Source organism: Rhododendron vialii, chromosome 3a (genome assembly GCF_030253575.1).
Source record: "Rhododendron vialii isolate Sample 1 chromosome 3a, ASM3025357v1".
NCBI classification, from domain to species: domain Eukaryota; kingdom Viridiplantae; phylum Streptophyta; class Magnoliopsida; order Ericales; family Ericaceae; genus Rhododendron; species Rhododendron vialii.
Genome location: NC_080559.1, coordinates 14,999,027 through 15,021,487, shown reverse-complemented (window position 1 = coordinate 15,021,487; position 22,461 = coordinate 14,999,027). Strand labels below are relative to the sequence as shown.

Sequence of the window (22,461 nt, the reverse complement as noted above, 5' to 3'; positions counted from 1 at the left end):
AACTGTGGCCTTTATTTATAGTTGAAGTCCCAGGGGCCTAACTTATATTTACACAATCTGTGGAGGGCTAAAGTGCAAATGGCATTTAATGCCCGGTTTCACCGCCTCACCCTTTCTTCATTTTGAATCATCCAATCAAATTGATTCACAATAAAGACGCTCCATATAACGTCACACATTCTCTCTCTCTCTCTCTGCAATTCCACGGTTCTCTCTCTCTCTCTCTCTCTCTCTCTCCAACGTATCTTACTACAATGTCGTCTCGTATCTTTACAAAAAAAATTTCGTTTCTCCAGTTCTTAACCGCTATGGATCCCCTCACGCCGTTTCTTTTTCAAATTTCAAAATCCTCCCTCTCTTGATGCCTCCCTGCGATTCTTCCTTTGAGTGCAGGCCAGGCCAGGCCTTCCTAGATTGAGGTCAATATGCCGAGTTCGTCGATCAGAAAATTACAGTGGAGAGAGAGAGAGAGTGAGGGAGAGAGAGAGAGAGGGGCGTGAATGGAGGATCCCTATTGGAGATACGGTGCTTCTGCTTTTGCAGACAGAGGTTCTAATTCTTTGGCCCTAACCCTAACTCTTTCTTCGTTTCTCTTATCTCCCGCACGAATTTTTAATACTCGGAAATATTTCAATGTCATGTCTGATTCAGACAGAGCTTAACAACGACTCTATATTCTGGTTCATCGTTTGTTCGTTCACGGTTTATAGGCACGTTTGAACTCGGACCAGGAAATCTTTACTTTATTCCAGTGGTGCATATAGTGTTACGTGGACAGGAAGGGGTGATATTTTGAAGAACTTGTAGAAATTTTTACTTAGGTTACTTTTGAAGGCTTAATTGGGGGACTGCGGCTCCCTCTCACCGTCACCCCCGTCCGCCCTGCGATTGCATATGCGACTGAAATTTGTTTTTGTGATGAATGTGTGACTTTAATCATAACCAATTCAGTACTTAAAATTGAGCATATTGAATGACAAGTGATTAAGTAAGTTTGATCAAACTATTTGCTTATGTTTTTCTTTTGTGTTTCGTGGCAAAGGCGAATGAGAGCTATATTTCTGTCCATTTAGTGTACAAATATGTTCGCCCCTTCCCTTTTTGCCTTTTGTTTTGATTATAGCATACCACTATCGAGGGAGGTGGCGATAGTGGTGAGGCTGTTGACTTTGCCAGGGAGGAGGTTGTTGGGTGTGATTAGGGTTTTGCCGGCGAGGTTGGATTTGGCTAGTAAGAAGAAGATGGTGAGCATAGCTGCCGTGATTCGAAAGTTTCGTAACCAATAATGGAAAGTGTAGAATAAAGGATTTTGTTTATTGGGTATATCCCGAAATAGTGGTGGAGGATTTCTAAGTTCAGATTTTAGTCCCAAACCTGTTTGCCTATATAGGAGCAAAAAAGTAGGTAATATAGTGCAATAAGGGCAAAGTTTGGTTTATTTAAATTTAGGGACGGAAACATAACCTTCCAATGTGCCCAGGATGAAAACACAAGTCCTTATGTGAGGAAGGACCAATATTTATGTACCCCCTTGTTATTATGGTCAAGAAGTGTTAGTAGCCTATTGAATATGTGCCACGTAACCTGATGAATAGCGTGTTTTTCAGCTATCCTGATATTCCTATTGTAACGATTTTATTTTTTTTATCATTGTGATAAATAAAATTTTATTGGCCGTTCAAAAAAAAAAAACATTTGAGAGCATTAGATGATAGCTATGGCTTTATGTATTTCCTTAATTTGAAAGTATTATCAATCTGTTTGAGAAACGAAGTATTACTTTTCCTCCTTGTACAACCTTTTTCAGGCTTAGTTGCTGATTTAAATCAGGTGTTGGTTGATTTAGTCCCAGTAGTTTAGTTGTGTTTTTTTTTTTTGCAGCATCAAGAGTTGGCTCAATCTTTTTTCCTTCTGAATTTTGCTTGAGATTTTCTGAGTGTTTTGTGTACACTTTCTGCCAAAAGAGTGTTTCTATAAGGCTTGGCTGACCTCAATTTTTGCTTCCGGTTTTGGTTTACATTTTCTGTTTCCTACATATTTTGTTAACTATATATATGCTCTAAAGTTAGATATTGCTGTTGTGCCCATTTGTTTCCTTGATATTTATTTCCATGTTTACCATCTTTTAGAGGGATAACGTTGTTTCTTGCTCATTATCTTCCTAGACATACTAGTAGTGCTTTATGTTTCATTGGATGGATGTTCTTGTAATTCATCTTACTAATTTGTTTTGCTTTCTCTTGTTCTTGTTCTTGCATGTGGCAGACCTACAATGAACTTCAACATTGCTTTCTGACAGTTGGCTTGGTATACCCCAAGGATTTGTTCATGTTCTTTCTGAATGTGGGTATCATCTCTGAGCGTGAAGATTTTCAAGGCTCATTACTTTGTGTGGTTTACTATCTTTAAGCGATTCTTGTTATTTCCTTGAATAGAAACAGGAAGGACAGAAAACACATGTGGTGTACCATTAGCTTTCATATTAAATTCTTGTATGCTTTTATGTTTGCCACCATCTCACCTTGAGCTCTTTATCACTATCAGAAATTCAGGTTGAAAGAGGAACCTTTGACCTTTGGTGCACTTTGTGTCTTAAAGCATCTACTTCCCAAGTTTCTGTCCTCTCGCCATTTGTTTGCTATTTATCTCTTTAGATGTACTATATCAACTAACTTTGTTTACCGTGTGAAGGTTGTCTGAAGCTTGGCATTGTAAAAGGCCTTCACTTGTTGAAGCTATAAAGTTGTTGCTAGATGAACAAAATTTGGCTGTCCGTAAAGCTCTTTCAGAGGTATGCTATGATCTTTCAAGTCGTTGCATATGGAATGGCACTTGATAAAGACTTGTTTATTAATTTAATAATTTCTGATATGTTCTCTTATTGCTTTTGTGTAGTTTATTGTTGTCATGGCTTCGCATTGTTACTTGGTTGGTCCATTCGGAGTTGTTTGTTGAATATCTTGCGCGCCACTGTGCTGTATCAGATATGGATAGGAATTGTAATATCCCGTCCCTTGAATGAATTAAGTTTTCGTTAATATTATGGAACCCTTGGTCAAATATTTGCTGTCTTTTAATGAAGCTATATTGTGAATAACCTTTGGTTTGACTTAGTCAAATAATGAAATGGATAGACATGGAAGTGCACGTGAACTTTTGGATGTGTGTGTGTGCTGGTGGCTTGACTGGCATGTGTGTAGATACAAGTTTCATGTAATTTATTTCACTTCTCTTCACTGCTATTGCTTGCTCATTTTCTGATGTTTTATGTGTTCCTTGATCTTTTCACGTGCTTACCTGATTTGTATTAATCTGATGTGGAAAAAGGCTCTGAATTTTGTCTCAACATGCTTGGTCAGGTTGCATTTTCTGGGTAAACTCTTGTCAGTGGAGAGAGCTAATAAAACAACAGAGAATAATACACATCAACAAGCTGCTGCTCAATCAGTGAAGCACTCATCATCTATGACAAATGATGCTATTGTGACCTGATATCTTAATGCAGGATCAAAATTAGGGTCCTTTCCCACTAGTGAACCTATTGCTGAAAGATTTGGTGTTGGCTACCCCTTTCCTCCTCACCTTGAGTTTGTTTGTCGTATACACTTTTTTATTTCCTAATTGTCGATCCTGCACGTGTAAGTTAGCATGGAAAACTTCATTCGATTCGATATAGCCACATAGGCCCAATGGGCGGTGGGCCCAAAAAAGTCGATAAACCACACCTGTAAGTATTAATTTATGTCGGAGCGCAGGGTGTACATCCCAGTACCATTGCATCTTTAGTCGAACTTTGTAGTTGGTATGGACAACCAATACAGAGTTGACCATATTTGTGTGTGGACTTTTGGTTCATGAGTTATAGGCATAGTAGTGACGTACAAAAGAGGGGAGATATCTCGCCCTCACCCTTGTACCCCTTATTACTTCTAAAACCTATTTAACTGCTTACACAACTTCACTGCTGATGGTTATTTATATTCTTTTGCTGTTGTTAAGTATGGTACCCGATTACAAATGACATGGAGTTCATTGGGTTTTTGTATCTGCTCATGACTTATTCCTAGGCATATGATTTGTTTTAACTTGACTACAGAAAGGCTTAATGGCAGCAGATTTGGTGGAAACATGTGGTTTATTTGCATTTCACTAGAGAAAATATGTAAGCCAACAGATTTGGTTGAAACATGTCTTTATTTGCATTTCCCCAGAGAAAATATGTAAGCCAACAGATTTGGTCGAAACCGGTGGTTTGTTACCTTTTCTCTGGAGGAAAACAGTGAGCCATCAGATATGCCACCTGTTAAATGAGTGGCATAAACCATTAACAAGTATGTATAGACGTATAGTTTACTAAGGAGTCATTTTAAAGCTGGAGTGTTATTACTCTCAACCTTTTAACACGTTGCTCTCTCTCCTCTCTCTCTGAGTCGGTAAAATGTTCTGACGGGAGTGGACAATAAGAATAGGTTATTTCTTCCCGTGTTTTCTTGTTTCTTTTTCTTTCTTTTCTCTTCTGCCAACGAGCCCTAGTTAGGTGAAAAGGGAAAAAATGCCCATGTATGGTGGAAGTTGAAGATTTAATCAGATTATGGATCATAGGAAATTAGGAAAGTTTTAATACCAGGTATCTTGCGGAGACTGAGGGTATTGAGATGATGTTGAGTGCGTACCTCTTCTCTGCAGCATAATAAGCAGGTGACTTCACTTATATACTAGACAGTCTAGACTCTTGATTTTTATTAGAGATTGTACCAAGTGGTTTGTCTGATGAATTTTCTTTTGAAATAGTTCCACATTTGTACAGATTTGTTTCTTGATTGATTTTTGCTTCTTAACCAACTTGCTGTGACGTAGGTATGCTTACCCTACACTAGATCGAAATATTCTTACCAACATTGAAAATGCTCTTATTGCCAGGCCTCGATTCTATACACAGGCCATGACTCATGCTGCAGAGCCTAATTTTGTTTTTAAAAGTTTTATTAGACTCCTAATTTTTCATTTATTGATCTCAATAAATTATATCCCGAGTGTATCGAGTTATATTTGCTGAAGACTACCCAATTGCAGGTATTTCACTTGATGAACAAGATGAATATTCCTGCTCCATTTCATATTGCACTTCCTACTCCACCTCTACCGCGTTCTGCAAGAGTCCCTGCTTTGCCTTCCTCTCCACCACCTCCACCACCTCCACCACCCCCATTAGCTAACAAGCTGCCTTCAACAGATCTTTTTAGTGGTTAGTCAGAATTGGAGTCTTCAGATGAGGTAACCACTAAGTCATATGTCAATATCGTGCTTGGGTTGTTAGCTTTGAACATCTAGGTTCGGAAGTAGGCGTAAATGTATGCATTTCTTGGTCAAACACTTTAAGTTGCAGACACTTAATTTGGAAAATGTAATACATTATTTATCTGATAATTGGTGTTATGATTTCAAAAGAACATTGTATGTTCAAATCCTGTTTACCACACATGGAGTTTTACGAGAAAGGGGGCAATGAGGACAATTTCCAATCAAGAAGGCACAACTTGTGTTATTTTCAGCATTATGTTTCATGTTTCTAAACATGGGCTTCACGTTCAAATCATGTCTCCATACCACATATAATGGTCTTACCATTTTAAAGACCAAGAAGTTAAGGTTCTGTATCGTCACGCTACGAGGCTCATTAGATGAATAGACAGTACATATATGTGATATGATATGATAGATGGGGAGAATGCGACTCTGTTGGGAAAAATAGGATACGATTTTGGTTAGTACACATTTTTAAAAGGTCATTTCTGTAAATTCTAGTGTACTGTTACTTGCGAAGCATGTGTAAAGTAAATGGTTCGTTATAGGGTATGTCAATACCGAAAACCCCAGCAAAGTATAGTACGGATATGACTGCAATATGTACAAAATGCATTCTTTTAATTGACAGAATGAAATATATCTAGCTGTGAGAAAGCTGAATTAAAAAAATTAGGGGTAGGGTTTCATCGATTTAGGATCCGACCTACAAATGGCAACTTAATGCCAAAAGTGAGGGTCAGACTACAGTTGAATGTCCCATTCTAAAAAAGCTACAAACCAAAGCTTATTTGTAAAAGCACGCTGCACATAGAGAAAGTCACATCAAGCGAGAAACACGATATATGTATTGAGGAAAGTACTACTCAGGTTTACCATGCATCAATAACCAATATTGCTGGTACTTGGTTTGTGTTGGTTTGACATGTCTTTGGATGTGCTCGTGCTTACCTGCTAAAAAATAATGAAAAACTACACAATTCTCCAATTAGATACACTATCTTTGAGAATTCTTCCTATTTTTATGGTTCGTCTGCAATTGTGCCGGGACAAGTCATGTAAGAGAGCATGTAAGAGCTATATACATATTGCTTAACCATTTACTAGTAGATTTAGCTTTAAGGAGCTAAGGAGGCATTTCTGTGTCAAATGATCGTCGAACAATGACACTTGACAGGCTCTTCTAACTTGAATTTCGTCCAAATGTGTCATTCAATTTTTTCACGATTTAAACATTTGGAGGGGCACATGCTCATTGTTTAGCTTATAATTTTGATGTTAGGCTTCTAATCCCAAATATCTATTTTACAAAGTAAATTTGTTAAGAAAAGATATAGGACATCGTATACAAATGTCTCTAGTTTGTAAAATGTGTAACATGATTCCACTAAATCCACATTGTGGATCTTAGTTGCACGAAGTAGGGGCGGGAGCGGAAGTGGGGCAGCGAGGGAATACAGAAGCTCCCAAGGTTGGGAGCGTGAGAGTAGCGTGTACATATATTATAAAAATTATGTAGAATAGAGTATTCAATTTGAAAGTACAATCATTTTAAGAAGTAATATTTGCCAAGTCCACCATTAATGTAAGAAATGGGCTAGTGTTACAATATATGATTTTATTTTCAAGATATCATGACTTGGGCTAGATATCATGTGTTCATTGAAGATCAATGAATAAAGCCAAGTGACAAATCCCCGTTTTCCTATACAAAGATCATATAAAAGCTCCCATCTTTGTAAGGAGCGAGCTCCTATCTCAATGGGAGCGGGTTCCTGTTGAGCTCCTTAGTTGGGAGCGCAAAAGTGGGCTCCCAAGGAGGGAGCGGCTCCATTTTAGGAGTTTCCTGCAACTAAGCTGTGGATAGTATATGATGATATATTTGTATTGTGTAGATGGTATTTTATTATCAAAGCAATATTCGTTGTTGAGTCCTTGTCGTTCAATGTCTTGTTCTTTCTGAAACATGTCGTGCTGTGTTCGTGTCCAGATCCATTCTGCTTACTTTTTATGGATTTCGTTTCCGGAGATGCTAATTGTTTGGAGTCAATTGTCTTTTATGAAGTTGATGATAAGGCATATCCTGCTGGAGCGCATCAAGCGCGAATCCATTGTAGGCCCTGTAGATGTGGCTCATGAGGTAGTTGGAGTGAGACCTGCCAGCTTGGTTCCAAAAGAGATCCCTGTGATAACAAAGAAGAACCCTGTTTTACAGGTCATTTCTGTTTGTTTTGAAAGAAGCAGTGGTAGTATTTTTCGCCTTGTGTTGAAGTTATCTGAAGCGTCGCTTTGGTTTTGATTGCAGATCAAAATTGTGCCTAAACAAGTGCAGAGTGGGCAAACAGATCAAGTGAAGTCGAGAAAGAACAAATTGTGCCTGACTAGAATTTAGATCTCAAACTTTGTCTAACTCCAGATGAATTGGAGGGTGGAAAGTTGCCTTCTGAGGAAATTTTATCACTTCTCATGTTTAAGGTAGGCAAGAAACAATTTTACTGATTAGTGAAACATAATTCATTTGTTGGCTATATTAATTCATGTTTTGTCATGAATTTTTCAATTTTACACATTTATGTCATGATCACAATCCTATTTGTACGTGCGATGGTAAGATCTTGCTATAGTTTGTGATCATGAGAGATTATGGTGTCTACTTCATATTCTGTTCAAAGAAGATAATTGGTAACACTTGTTTAATGTTTCTGCTCGACTTGAATGTAGTTTTCTGATTTTAAAGGTATCAAACCTGTATTTTGGAGCTGCATGATGGCTCCAGTCCTACATATTAAATAATTTTCTGCGCCACTCTCTCTCTGCTGACAATTACTTACTTTTCATTTGAAGCTGTGCCATTATAATCTTGTTTGTAGCTTGTCCTAAGGAACGGTCTGGACAGAGAGAAATGGGGGGCTCTATAGGATGCAATAGGCATAATGTAGATCGAAAGGCGAATTTCGATGAATAAATAATAGAATAGGATACTCTCCGAAGTTTAATATCATATAATTTATGTAGTTTTGACAGATAAAAGCTCATTTAAGTGGAAAACGATTAGTTTAGCTGAGTAGGAGGACATGTTTTTTGAAAATAGGTATTTAGATATATTTTAGAGGGATGTCATATGAAATTAGATGGGTAGGACTCATGCTGCATTGGAAAATGTTCTGTTTGGAGGAAAATATAATTAACAATGTTTATGAAACAAATCTAACGTAAGATATATCAGCCACATGTGGCACCCAATCTAAATCTTATTCTGAAACTCTTTGTCAGGAATAGAAACTCTAAGCTTATATGGTTGGAAGTAGAATAGATGATGTTAAGAGGGTTAGGTTTAAATCTGTGTAAACAGAATTGTAAGATACACTGACAGATGTTACCTACTGTAGGCGACTTGAGTTGGGAACGGTAGAATATGAAATATATTGTACATAAGGATGGGATTGGGTAGGAGATGTGTTCGTCATAACTCTTGTTGCCATCCCTAGTTTGTATGGAAAATAAAATGTTGTTGTCAATATGTTCTGTATCATGATAGGTCAACGGATGATGCACTGTTCGTGCAGTTTTTCAGTTTGTCTGATTATGTGTTTTTCTTTCTTGTAAATGGATGCTGGTGGGTTGGGTTTGCCTCGCTAGTTTGTATAAATAGGGCTAACCAGCTAATTCATATGTATCTCCAACATCCGCAATCATATAGGATGTGTTTCGAAAACAAGCATTAATAAGGTGCAAACATGAGATACTCAGTTCCTACTAAAATCTCTTCAATTTTGGCAGAATTATGCAACTGGGAATCCGGCTTCTGTGTTGTACATAAAGAACTTGGTGAAAGATGTGGTTGCTGATGACTTTTATTTCATATTCGGTGAGCTCAATACACGCTTCCAACTTCTCTCTGTTACTCCACAACTTCTTTACTTAACCAACAAAAGGGAAAAATTGATGTTCGACAATAGACAAGAAAAGTGAAGGAAACAAAGAAAATGAGAATTATTAAATGGCCAAGTGTCAATCTCTTAGATCTCTTTGATGAGTCAGCTTCGTAGTCTAAAGAAGGGAGAAGAGGAAACAGCAGGAACAGAGTAGCTATTCTCTTTCTTGTTGTGGGAAAGAAAAATAGGGACAAAGTAGTTGGAGGTGCTCCCACCGTGGGGGTTGGCCGGGGTGGTGGTTTCACTCGTAATTATATGTATGAACAGCTTATGGGTGGTTGTAGTAATGATGTGGGACGGGTCGTTACAAATTTAATTTCTATGTTGAGGTGCTTGAGAGCAGCCACTTTGTGCACATTGCCAAATATTAGGTCTGTCTCCAATCCTCCCCGGCCCATACCCCCAATGATTGGGGACTACATGGGTTCTGTTGTTGTTGTTGTAGGTGCTTGAGGTTACAGGGCATTACAGAAATGATCTGGAAAGCTCAAAGGAAGCCTTAAAGCCAGCTGGCACATATATGTTCTCCCTTACAGGAGATACGAGGTTAAGACCTGACTTTAAAAATGGAATCGTTGGTTGATTATTGGTTTTCGTTTGCTATAGACTATTCGAAGTTTGTTACATTGTTCTGATAGTTTTGCAAAGGAGAACAATCAACGTATATTGCATTGAGGTAATTACAAGATGTACAAGGGATTAAATAGATAAAACCCTAGGCAACCCTAATTAGCAAAAAGACTAAACTACCCTTAAAATAATAGGAGATAACAAGAGCATACAAAACCCTCAATATATGTTCACATGTTCATCAGAAACTTGTTTAATTATTTAGTCATTATAAGGAAGACACGTTTAGCCCCCCTTACCCTTAATGGACTATTTTTGGCACTATCGATTTTTGACATGTTACCTTGTGTGGGGCTCCATTCCAGATGATTCGCTCTTTTGGACCAAGGGTTTGAGATCTGCTCCTAGCCTTCTCTTTGCCCTGCAAAATGAAATACGACTAAAGACCACACCAGATGTTCTCTGGAATGGCCCTCCGGTGCAAGAGTCAGTTCACTTGCAAAGAGAAGTTCAGAACCAAGAGCTAGGGTTTTTCTATGCGTACCTCTTCCAAGAAGGTATAATGGGATATTTATAGAGAATCTCTTAGCTTGGTTTCCAAGATTGCACCAACGCTCAACACGCGTCGACTGATGTCACCCTTACGTCACGTTTAGGGTTTTGTAACCGTTTATAGGATGAGCTGACACCTTCATGTGCCCCTATCCTAATCCTGATAACCGCTCGGATGACGTCACGATTGTCATCATAGCCAAGATTGTTGTTCCCATGCGGGTGAGCTGGAGTGTTGGCCACGCTCGTCTAGTACCGAGCGTGGTGCGTGGCCGTCGGAGGGTCCCTGACCGAACGTGCTTCCCGTCTGTTAGGGGACCGGAAGCCGAGTCGATTAAGCGAACTGTAGTTGACAGGACCCTCGGGATGAGGCCGTCAGCATGCCGAATGTAAAGGGAAAAATATGACTTAGGTTAAATTGGACCATCGGATCACATTCAGAATAGCACGAGCCATTTCACTCGGCCTGCTACACCTTGGAATATGGATCTAAAAATTCATGTATCTTGTTTCTGGTAAGGTGCTCTGAAACAAAGTCCTTGAGTTTGATCCCTTTGAGTGTCATGATCATTATGTGAAAATAGTCATTTCTGATTCACTTACTGTTAACAATCACTCTGATTCTCAGGTGAAGATTGGGGTGGTTTGTCCAATCGAGCTACGGGAAATTTGTGAAAAAAGGTCTACTTCTAGTGATGATTACTGTTCCTGAAATGGAGGTACATTAGATATTTCCTCTATACCCGTTCAAGCAACTGTTCTTTCTGCTTATTCATTTTCATACTTCAATTTCTTGGTGGTATTGCTTTTCTTTTCCTATGTAGTCGTAATGGTGTCATATTCAGAATATCAAACTGTGTAATCTCCATCTTACATTTGATTTTGCAGAATGCCCTCTGGCCTTTTCTATTGAAGATGATTATTCCACAGGTCTACACTGGTGCAGTTGCCACGGTAGGACTTTTTGTGCATCATTACTCTGTGTCTGTTTGTTGGATTGTACTTTGCATTGTTCCAATGTTTGTTGATACAAGAGTACAAATGGCTTGTTGCTATTGCAGGTTTGCAGATGCATCTCTGAGTTGTGTAGACATAGATCTTCTCATAGTAGTACAATGCTTACTGAGTGTAAAGCTCGAGCTGATATTCCAAATCCCGAGGTTAGGTTTAATCTGGTGTAGTTGATGTCCTAAATAACTGATTCTGGTTTCTACGTAGGAAATGCCAACATTGATGTGTTTTCTTTACTTTCAAGAACTCTTTGTCCGGTTGGTGGTGCTCCTGCATGATCCTCTTGCTCCAGAGTAGCAGGCCACTCAGATTGTGACTCTAAGTGTCTTATCCTTGATTAGTAAAGGTTGATATATCAAAACCTAGACAAGTATCTCTTCCTTTTTGAACTCATGAGGTTATCACTAGTGCTGCATTTGACTTAATTTCACTAACTGAGGTTCTCACCCTTGATATTCAAATTAGAGGTTCATTCGTTATGCAAAGTCCTATTATAGTAACCGAGCATGGCTTCCAAATGCTTAAAACTCAGAACCATGGTACATTGTGCGATGAATAAGCAAGGACTATAAGAAAAGAGATGTAAGCTGATAGCAATAACTCTTATGTCTCCTTATCAAAAGAAAACGAAAACTTTTTCAATGTGATTATCTATATAGCAATGCAGCTCAGTTTTTTGAAAAAACTGTGTCATAATTTCATTGGTCCAAATGTCTTCTATAAATCGTAATCATTGAAATGCCCTATGTTTCATCTGACCGTTCAAAACAATCCCCATTCCCGTTGCTTTTTCTCCTGAAGCCAGCCATCTCTATGGATCAAAATCCAATGGTCTCATAACATTAGAAGCGCCTCTTTACCCTAAAAGTACAAAAGTCTTGGGTGGAGCGGGTTTGGAAAGATCCGTGCACTGATTTATGGACTCTCAAGACAATAGTGAAGAGGCTATGAACAAAATACTTATTGGTGTTTTTTTTGTTGGCGGCGAACTTATTATTTTGAAGAAATGAGTGCTGGGGGTACAAGTGAAAAAAGAAAAGATTTGTCTAGTGCTTTATATTTGACAATTTCTTTCATGTACTATTCGAACTTGTAGGATGATAAATATCCAATTTTTATGTAGTCTTGTTTCGGGCTTCTTTTTTGTCTTGGTATGGAATGGTCTCGTTTGATTTTTAGTCCAATCCAATGTTTTAATTTGGAAAACAAGCATGTCTTTGAGTAATTTGAATGCTGTGAAAAAGTTAGGAGGATGGAAAATGGGACTTTCTTCAAGGAATTTGAATGGTCGAAAACAAATCTGCATGGTGAAAAGATAGGTGGTTACGGGAAAAGAGAGGAGAATAGTTAGTCAAGTTGTGAATGGAAGGCTAAAGATTTGTAAGAGAATGATGATGTCCCTTGTCAGGCTGTTATATTTAAAATACAAGAAGAACTTGGATGAAAAGACACAGATGAGATTGGAAGCTAGCGTGGGGCTGACGATCTAAGTAAGCAATTTAATACATCAGGGTGTGATTGACAAGATGAATTGATGTGTCTTTCAATTGGAGAGAGGAGACTAGAATGAAGGAGTATTGTTCAGTATTCCATGGAAAGATCAGAGTAAGTTCATAAATTCACTTTCTGATTTGCAAAGTACATTGTGACATATCCAGTGAAGAGCTACAGCCAAAAGTGTGTACATCACATCCCATAAGGGGACAGCCTCTATGTTTACACCCATCCAAGATGAAATTTATGTTGTTTTAGCTGTGAACTCTGTTATTTCTTTTACATTTATGCTTCGGGTCCTTCCCTTGAACTCTGAAGCTTTGTATTGTCTATCATCAGGACAAAAAAGTGAAGAAGTTGTATCTAGCTCTTACTGCTGCTCCTCTTCCTGTTGGAGTAATCACCCACTATATGCGGCGTGTCAATATGTCTCCAAGACTTATTTCAGAAGGTAACGAGCTCTGTTAACCCAGATATTCGTTTTATACATTTTACTAGGGTAGTGGCTAGAGTATGTCTGTTGGTACTACCATACTGCAATGGATGAATGGTGTGACCTGGACAGATGTGATCATTTTTTTTGGGTATTCTTAGGCTTGACTGAATCAAAAGTGCTTAATTGCATTTGGCTAATTAGTGAGATATAAGAATTTTTAAATTTTTTTTTTTGGAGGCTTCCTCAAGTAGCGTGGAAGTTTTTCCTCAAGTTATGCATACACCATGAAAAGTCACTTGATACAAACCCTATCGTTGGAGGCTTCTGTGGGTGTTGCAATTGGAGAGAATAAAATAGTTTTCAAATATTTTATGGTTTTTCCTTATTTAAAATGACAACAATGCATGCTGCTGAATAAATTGCTGAATGGTCTTTCTGAGAGGTGGTGTTGTGCAGAAACAACTTTATCTTCCTCCTTTTCTGATTTGTTCAGCTTTAAAATTGTTATGCCGTGTAGAATTCATTAAGGGATGGCCCTTGTGCCAACTTGAGGTCTTGGAATGCAAGAAGGTTCCATGGCCAAACTCTATGACTGAAGCGAAATACTGTGTTGAAGACTGGGTGGCCTTCGAAAGATTTTGCGTACGAATGTAAAATAAACCTTTTGACAGGTCGGACGGATCAGGTACTTTGTTTGAGGCCCTTTTTGGTTTGATTGCTACTATTGTTGGATCCTTTGGTTACATACCTTCATAAGCAATGAGAGTGTACAATTGCAGCATATGTTGCGTCACTATTGTTTGGTTTTGGGGCAGCTCAGAAGATAAACAAATTTCACTACTCACAAGTGGTTACAAATTTTCTCAGTTTTTCCCCAATCTTGTTGAGGAATGTCCTAAAATAAGATGCTTTATTTGAAGTGAGAAAATATTTGCAGTTCCAAAGGCATTGAGTAGAAGAGGGTTGTGGTGGCAAATAACACAGCAAATAAGATGCAAAATTTACTATTTAGGACAAGGAGGATTTAATGCACGGGGCATGCATTGCATAATTGGTCCGCTTTGGTCTAGCTCAGAGTTATAGACATTTCACAACTACGATGAAGGCACAAGGAATAGTTATAAGAGACTTCGCCACACATTGGGCCGAACAATGCATGCCATGGTACAAGGATGTGGTACTTTCACCTTGCCTCATTCTTCTTTGGCCCTAAGCTCTCATGGATCTTGGTCACCACAATCAACTTCACTTAGGACCATACGTATTCACTTTAGCTAGCCCACATGTTTGGCTGGTTCTAGCTCTGATGCCATTTGAATTGACGGAGCCTCACGTTGAAGCCATACATTATTTGCATTAGTCCAGACACATTTACTTTAAAATGCATTGAACCATCCGGAGCTCACACTACAAAGTATCTAGACTTGATACCTTCATGTGACCTCATTCATAGGGTCCTGAATATTTTGGGAGTATGTGTGAAGTTTTAAATGCAAGCTTTAAGGTGCAAAATACATTTTGTAGCAACCCCGTATGACATGTGGTCAAAGGATTACAAATGGTATCAGATGTTGGAGTCTTTGGACCAACTGAAAACATGAGCTATCATACGAAGACGAGGGTCTCTACTGGAGTAGATCACGGTAAAACACCACTTGGGGTCAGATTGATAAGGTGTGGTCAGGGTAGCAAGTTGATATGCTTTGTTCTGTATCACTTGATGATGTGTATGAAGTGCCTCATATGTGTGAGCTTTGGACCTTTATTGGATATGAGTTTTAAAGCCATGCACAACTAGCCAAAAGTGGAGAACTATAGACAGGGCTAGGGGCGTTACATAGTAACCAAATTAATTTCTAGCTTGGTTTGTCGCCTAGCCTCTTATATCGTCTAGGGTATATCTTGTGACGTTCTTGGTAAAGGAGTGATTTGACTTGAGGCTTGTTTTCCTTTTTAGCTGATGTGTATCTTGCTTTTTGCAATATGTTTTTGTCTTGGTAATAAAGCTTATATACTAAATGCTGGCCATCTTTAGATACCATGTTGTGCTAGTAAATCTTTATTTCTTGGCGACAGTTTCTTGCAGAAGCTTTGGATGATATTCAAGATACTGACTGGGTGATTTCGTTGGGAAATGCTTTTGCAAAACAATATGAACTTTATAAGCCTGATGATGAGCATATTGCACTTGCTCACATGTACTTATGCGTTGAAATGCTTTTCCTTGCTTAACTTCTATTGATTATGATAATCAGAAAATGCAAAAGCAAAGTTGGTAATAATACTTCAAGGGATATATTTCAATTTGATAAGTTAATAGTCTGTAATTAGATGTTATATTTCAATTTAATAAGTACATCTAATGTTGTAATGGCCCAAATGCACAACTAGTTAGGGCATATGATCCAGGTTCCCGTTCAAGTTTCCCATATTGAAGGTATCCACATTACAGGTACTAAATGTCCAAACCTTCGGAAACTGTCACACCCTCTAGGGCTTGAATATCCACTAGATACCTAGGGTTGCTCTTCCAAGCAATTGACAACCTCAAAATGGCTCAATCTTCTATTCTGAGAAGTGGACTCTTACACCAAAATCTTTTCCCAGATGACCTTTATATCCACAAGCGCCTATAAAGGAATATAGTTCCAAGGAGTGGCTTACATTTTGCCACTTTAGGATGGAAATGCCCCTGGGACACATGGTGTTGGATCTACTCCTTAGTTTTGGGCGTTTTAGTAATTTTGCACTTTAAAGTGGTGGGCCACAAACACTATTAGGCTATTTACAGATTACTTTAACGGGTTTTCAGACTTTCTATGTTTTCCCTTTACGTCCTCTTTTTTGTATACTGTTTTGTCTTTTTTTTTCTCTTTTGTTAGGGGCTTTTTGGTAAAACTGTAAGGTCCTTACTGTTTCTTGACGCAAATTTCGCCAGAAATTGCGTTCCCTCTCTCTCTCGCGCGCGCGCGCATCATCCATGTATGAATAGTGTGATACTTATGATCAGAAAACAACCATGGAGTAGAATTTTTGTAGGTAAACACGAATCACCTAATTCGGTTTGTTGAAGGGACGGTGGTGAAGATGAGGAAGGAAGACACGGTGAAGTTGATCAGCGCTGAGGGCTTCGAATTTGTCATCGACAAGAAGGCCGCTATGGTCTCCCAAACCATCAGGCTCACCTCCCTAGGTTTCTCTCTCCACCCATTTCTCTTCCCCTTTTTTAAAATTAGGGTTTTCAGTTCTATTTGGGCCGATCAAATAGAGGGCTTGAAACAGAGGGTTTTCAGTTCGAGATTTGGATTTGATGCAGGGAGTTTTGCTGAAACGCAGCATGAGGATGTGACTTTCCCCGAGATAAGCACCATTATTCTCGAGAAGATCTGCCAGTACTTCTATTGGTTGCTCCAATACACCAGGTTTTTCCTCTTTTTTATTACTCCCCCTGTTCCATTTTGGTTGTCCATTATTGCTTTTGTCTCTTTTATGTCTATTACATATATCTTTCAATCTCTAATATTTTTCATGATTTCGACAATTTTGTATTATAAAACAAATTGAAATCTATCAAATAAGACATATTTTTAGAGATTCACATTGAAAGATATAAGCGATTGAAAACTGATACGAATATCAAAAAAGGACAACCAAAATGGGACGGAGGGAGTATGTTTTTCCCCCCCTTAACTTCTAGCATACAATGATGAGTTACTGATGCTGAGAAAATATGTGGGAATTAGAATCGAACGAAAAATAGTGGTGAACGAAAAGGATCCTACTATTATTTTGCTATGTCTTCAATTGAATTCACTAAAAATGCAATGGGAATACAAAAGGAGAAACTGAAATTTTTGAAAATTTATTTTCGATAATTGTCTTGGGAACTGCCTCAGAAGTCAGAAGTGTGCATTATCTTACAAAAAAAAAAGGAGAACCAGAATCAAATGGAAACCGTGGCGAGCAAAAAATCTTCTATTATTTTTGTACGTATTGAATTTGGAAAAAATGCAATTTGAAAACAAAAGAACTGATATTTTTGTAATTTTATTTTCGATAATTGTCTTGGGAACTACATCAAGAGTGTGTATTGGGGAGGGGATCTTGTATGGATGGAACTATCAATTTTCGTTGCTTCCGACTGATTCGGAGTTGGCTTCTGCGTTTGTGGACCGCAAGAGGAGGTGATTTGTGACTTAGGATTCTAATTTTTTGGTGCTTTGTTTGGCTTATTAGTTTGTCAAATTGATTAAACACTCAATAGATTTGACTACATGCAATTGACACATGAATATGGGTTTTAAGTATATTTGAGTCGTGTTATGCATTTTTTTTTCCTATAGTAGTAGGCACATGATTATGCTTCGAAATTGTTGTCACAGTTCCATCCAGTATAGTCGAAGTTACTGATTTGCTTAGGCTCTAAGGTTAATCCTTGGTTTAGTGCCACACTGAAATTTGGCCAGGAGTGTCACTAAACCAAGAATCCTTGGTATAGTTGAAGTTACTGATTTGCTTAGGCTCTTAGGTTAATCCTAGGGGGGTTCCCCCACCGTGAGTAGTGTGTGAGAGTGAGTGTGAGAGGTGTGAGACCAGAGAGTTGTGTAATTGTATTTTTATTCCTGTTTTTTGTTTGATTAATACAATCTGTGTGTTTGAGTGAGTGAGTGAGTGCGGAATTACATCTCTATACCCATCAACTCTTGGGATAGAGGTTTTGAAGAGGTTTAATGTATAGTTGGTCGATTGATACCCTGTACGTATAATACCCCTCTCTCTGACCATTACAAAATTTTATCAAAATTGTTGTTTAAAGGAGTAAGCCAACTTCATATTATTTGAATGTCTTTTTGTCTTAGTTGCCTTCCATTATACTAATGTTTTAGATAGTAGGTTCAGAGTTAACCGTATTGCCACTATGTGTATTGTCACTATTGTGGACTTGATAGTGACGAGGACACATGGAGGCTAGCAGTGACGAAGAGTCGTACTTGAAAATGTTGAGAATGAAAACCATGCTGACGATCCTAAATTGCATGTGTTGTTCATCCCTGGAAATCCAGATTTGTAGGATTATGGATAGTTAATGTCTCTTATTTTTTGGTACTTTTAAGACTAAATCCATTTGGGAGAGCTAAGAAGTGTGGTGGTTATCACAGGTGTTGTATCCTTTTATATTGATTTCCTTGAAAATTTGTATGAGCTACTTGATGGAACCGCATCGATTACAGGCAAGACATGGTTGCTTCTTAGTTCATATTCTTCAGCTCAAGAACAAGAAGTTCATGTTCTTCAGCTGTTATACTCGTTCTTACTCCTCATGGTTGCAATTGTTACAATAATTAATATAGTGTTAAATTAATGTTTCTAAAAGATGGAGCTGGTTTATACTCTAATTGGTTTCTTTTGTTTTGGTCATTCAGCTGTTGGTTACATATCCCATACAAAGAAGGTATTTCTTCTGGATAATGAGTTATAGAGTAGCTGGTTATTTTAATTAAGCTTCAACTGATTTGGACTATACCTTTCATTTTCTTGTCTTAATTAATTGGCTTCTTCTCGACATAGGTCTGAGCCCCTATAAAAGAATTTATTAGAAATAGATAACTGCTACTAAGTAAAACATCTGGTCAAACTCTTACAAACATTGACAGGAACTCGTAAATCATTATAATGTCGTTGAACTATATTTATTCTTTGATGGGGATCAACTACAGGAAAAATTATCATAAAAGATATTTTGCCCATCTATTTCACAACATCAATATGTTACATGGTAAATAAAAGTCGGACTAGGCTTCACATAAATTTGCCTCTATTTAAAGAGAACAAGTAACCTTTATTATGCTTTCTTTTACAATAAAATCTCTGTGCATATCGGAGTAGCGACATCTCGATTTACAAAGCATTTGATAGGTTTTGGAACAGGAAAACCGCCAAGTTCTTTTTTGTTATCAAGTATTGGCAGTTTGCACCTCTAAGACATACACAAGTTACTACTCCTTTGTAGGAGTATCAGCACTACCTTATAGAGTAGCTGTAACACTGGTTTGTTGACTGCGGTATGCTTGTCTTTCCTCTTGTTTCTTGTGCAATACATGAGTTTTGAAGTTTTAGCATGTACTATGCTAGTATTGGTGTAATTCTCATATGGAGAGTCCTCTTTCATTGTTGGAATTGGGAGCATCGGAATGTTGTTCTCATTGGAAGAACAGATTAACCATAAGGTAAAATTTTATTTGGCTCGTAGTTTCAAAGTTATGTTTCACAATATAACTATGCAAGGCATGTGATCTGTTTAAACTTGCAAGGGCATACTCCTTAGGAACTGGGTTGTTTGAGAAGCAATGAAAATTAGGTTGATAAATGTGTCCATTAGAAAAGCTTACCAAGGCATTTTACCAATTGTTTTGCATTAGTTGGCGATCCCCACGGTGCAAATAATAAAATAAGATCGAGCTCCCATGTAAATGAAGCAATTTCCCTGGAAAACGTTTTAGACTTAATATACTTCTGAGTTCTCATAATAGGGCTCTACTTTCCACTTACCAAAACTAACTCTCTTTATTGGTGTGTCAGTTTAATAAGTCCGTGATCTCATTTTTTGGGCAGATGGACTTCATCAAGCTGGAATTACAAAATATTGAAGTTCCTATAATATTGGTCAGAGTAATTCTTATCTATCTCCTTTTTAAACTTTATTTGCCATTTATCCCTCAGATTGATATCAATATCCTGAAAGCCAATAGGATGCATGATGTCATTGGACCCATTTCAGAAACCTTGGATCTGTTTATACTGATTTTCATTTTTCTGAAGTAATTTCATACAGTGCAATCTGATTCTTACGTAAGCCACATAATGAAAACTCGAATTCGAACCATTGTACTGAGTACGCGCGACATTAGTGTTTTCGAAAAGTACAGAGTGAAGTATACCGACTTAGTTGGTCATTCTAGTATTGTTTTCCTAGAGTACAATGGCGGAAAAGAAAAAACACAAACCCAATCTGGAACTTTCTGTGTTATTTAGTTACAGTTGATAGGTGAGGTAAAAGATGCACAACAATGAGAAAAAGAGAAAAGTAAAAAGAGAATATGGGAGAAGCATGAAGAGAATTTATTGGGGTTCTCTCCCTTGGTACATGTTTTGCTCCCACTAATCCAAACTATGAAATACACATTTTCCTCAAACGTGAAGCAAGAATTAATCTTGTGGAAGATAAGAAATAACTAAATTTGCAATTAGGAATCTCTAATCGGAGGACTCAAAGTTTGAAATTCTTTCATTTTTCCAGTCTATGCATAGGTGTCTGGGCATGCTTCTTCAGAGAGTTGATAACAGGGCTTATGTTTGTGACAAGATTGATTGGATGTATAAACAAGCAAATATTGCCTTTCCGACTAATAGGCTCGGTTTGGCGAAAGCCATGGGATTGGTATCTGCACTTTGCAACTCTATTGCTAGTCTTCTACGTTTGACCACATCTAAACTATGCTATGTCTTACTCTAGGTGGCAGCATCCCACTTGGACATTGTTTTGGAAAAACTAAAAGACATTCTCAACAATGTTGGGCAGAGTATCTTACAAAGGTGTATGCCAGGGTGTATGTTCTAGCTTGTATTTTAAATTTTTATCTCTATGTAGAATGATTACAGTGATTCTTTAGCTTTCTTGCTTTCATTTTATTACGTTTTTGTTGTTATCCTAGCATTGACAGAATTTTTACTGCTAAATATATGGAAAAAAAACTTGTAACCACATGTAAAACATCTTCAGATATCCTCCTGTATGGCAAAATCTATATAACAATGCAGCTCAGCTTTTTCAAAAAACTGTGTATGTGTCGTGATTTCATTGGTCCAAATGTCTCCTATAAATCCTAACCATTGAAATGCCCTATGTTTCATCTGACTATTCAAAACAATCCCCATTCCTGTTGCTTTTTCTCCTGAAGCCAGCCATCTCTATTTTCAGTCATTGGATCAAAATCCAATTGTCCTAACAACAACAACATAACATAACCCATCTAGTCCCTAATCATTGGGGGTATGGGCGGGGGATGATTGGAGAAATAGTTTCAAAATCCTTGGATCAAAATCCAATTGTCCTAAATAGTTTTAAAATCCAACTATCTGTTTTAGCTCTCAAAAAGGTACTACAATGCTTGAGATGACATGTGGGTTTATTGTTGAGCACTCAAAACCCAAAACCTCCATTGCTGTGAATAAATTCAAAATTCAAACCTTTCTATTCCAAGACCAAGTATAGAGCGCTCTCTCTCTCTCTCTCTCACACACACACACACACACACAATCGTTTTTCCCACATCCAACACCCAAATCAACCATGGCTTGCAACGCCAACTCTCTGTCCAACCGCGCCTCTCTCCTCCCGTAGTCCCGTTCTGGTACCCGTGGGCCGTGGTTATGGTTTGTAAGTTTTTTTTTTTTTTGTGCACATAGCAAGCTGCACTAAATTTTTGTTCCTTTCTTCTTCTCTTTTCCTTTGTCTTTCAATATTTGACTGGTTAATTTTTTTTTTTCTGATAAGAACTGATTAATTTTCTTTTCTTATGAACAATGTATTAGGTCAACAAATGACCACAAGGGTTGTCAGAAACCCTGTGTTTCAAGACCATAAAGGTATTGTTTTAGGGTTTCTTTTTGTCTAAAGTTCCCTTTGGTCCCAACAAATGTTTTGATTTCAGAAAAATTTTCCCCTCTTCCTGTATGATTTGGTGGCTAAGGGACCTCATCAAAGTTCACCCAAGATTCCATTTGATGCTTCCTATATGTATCCCTTGATAGAAAAAGATCAATGGTGATATATTATATGATGTAGATCTCATGTGTTTGTTCACACTTCAGAGATTTGCTCTCACTAATCTGTTTCTGTTGGAGTTGGTAAGCCAAGTGGGTTTAGGAAAGATGCCTTCAATATGTTTGTAAAAATGCATGTCTAAGAGATTGGGATAGTGTGGAATAAATTGTTCTTTATACTCTATTTAACGTAGTTATTTCCTGATTTCCAATGTAGTTTGGAGGCTATAAAGAAGGATCTTATTTGAATATTTCAGTAGACATCAATCTCAGCTCCTATTACCCCAATGGTTAGGGAAGAAGACAGGCAAAACCATTAAAAGAAGGCGACTACTA

At 37.8% G+C, this 22,461-nt stretch overlaps 2 protein-coding genes and 1 pseudogene across 2 annotated transcripts; all 3 read left to right on the top strand.

Annotated features, from left to right (window-relative positions):
* The first annotated feature begins 341 nt into the window (after nt 1-341).
* On the top strand, nt 342-3,323 carry LOC131318670 (protein SHOOT GRAVITROPISM 6-like). The gene is made up of 5 exons (XM_058348585.1): nt 342-549; nt 2,266-2,343; nt 2,545-2,612; nt 2,692-2,791; nt 2,896-3,323. The coding sequence occupies exons 2-5, from the start codon at nt 2,329-2,331 to the stop codon at nt 2,953-2,955; spliced, it is 243 nt and encodes an 80-aa protein (XP_058204568.1). The 5' UTR covers nt 342-549; nt 2,266-2,328; the 3' UTR covers nt 2,956-3,323.
* Nucleotides 3,137-11,657, top strand: LOC131321137 (U11/U12 small nuclear ribonucleoprotein 65 kDa protein-like; annotated as a pseudogene).
* Nucleotides 11,658-12,204: 547 nt separating this feature from the next.
* Nucleotides 12,205-21,302, top strand: LOC131318663 (uncharacterized). The gene is made up of 11 exons (XM_058348582.1): nt 12,205-12,977; nt 13,206-13,317; nt 13,820-13,987; nt 15,379-15,500; nt 16,376-16,495; nt 16,619-16,724; nt 17,385-17,486; nt 18,726-18,754; nt 19,478-19,529; nt 19,915-19,965; nt 20,816-21,302. The coding sequence occupies exons 4-10, from the start codon at nt 15,437-15,439 to the stop codon at nt 19,958-19,960; spliced, it is 519 nt and encodes a 172-aa protein (XP_058204565.1). The 5' UTR covers nt 12,205-12,977; nt 13,206-13,317; nt 13,820-13,987; nt 15,379-15,436; the 3' UTR covers nt 19,961-19,965; nt 20,816-21,302.
* Nucleotides 21,303-22,461: the final 1,159 nt, after the last annotated feature.

Excerpts from the sequence above, each read along its gene's own strand:
- LOC131318670 (XM_058348585.1), top strand. Across the intron at positions 2,613-2,691 it reads TTAAAGCATCTACTTCCCAA|GTTGTCTGAAGCTTGGCATT; the intron begins GTTTCTGTCCTC and ends TACCGTGTGAAG. Across the intron at positions 2,792-2,895 it reads TCCGTAAAGCTCTTTCAGAG|TTTATTGTTGTCATGGCTTC; the intron begins GTATGCTATGAT and ends GCTTTTGTGTAG.
- LOC131318663 (XM_058348582.1), top strand. The coding sequence starts at position 15,437 with ATGCTTTTGCAAAACAATATGAACTTTATAAGCCTGATGATGAGCATA. Across the intron at positions 16,725-17,384 it reads TGGTTGCTCCAATACACCAG|AGTGTGTATTGGGGAGGGGA; the intron begins GTTTTTCCTCTT and ends AACTACATCAAG. Across the intron at positions 19,530-19,914 it reads AAGAACAGATTAACCATAAG|ATGGACTTCATCAAGCTGGA; the intron begins GTAAAATTTTAT and ends TTTTTTGGGCAG.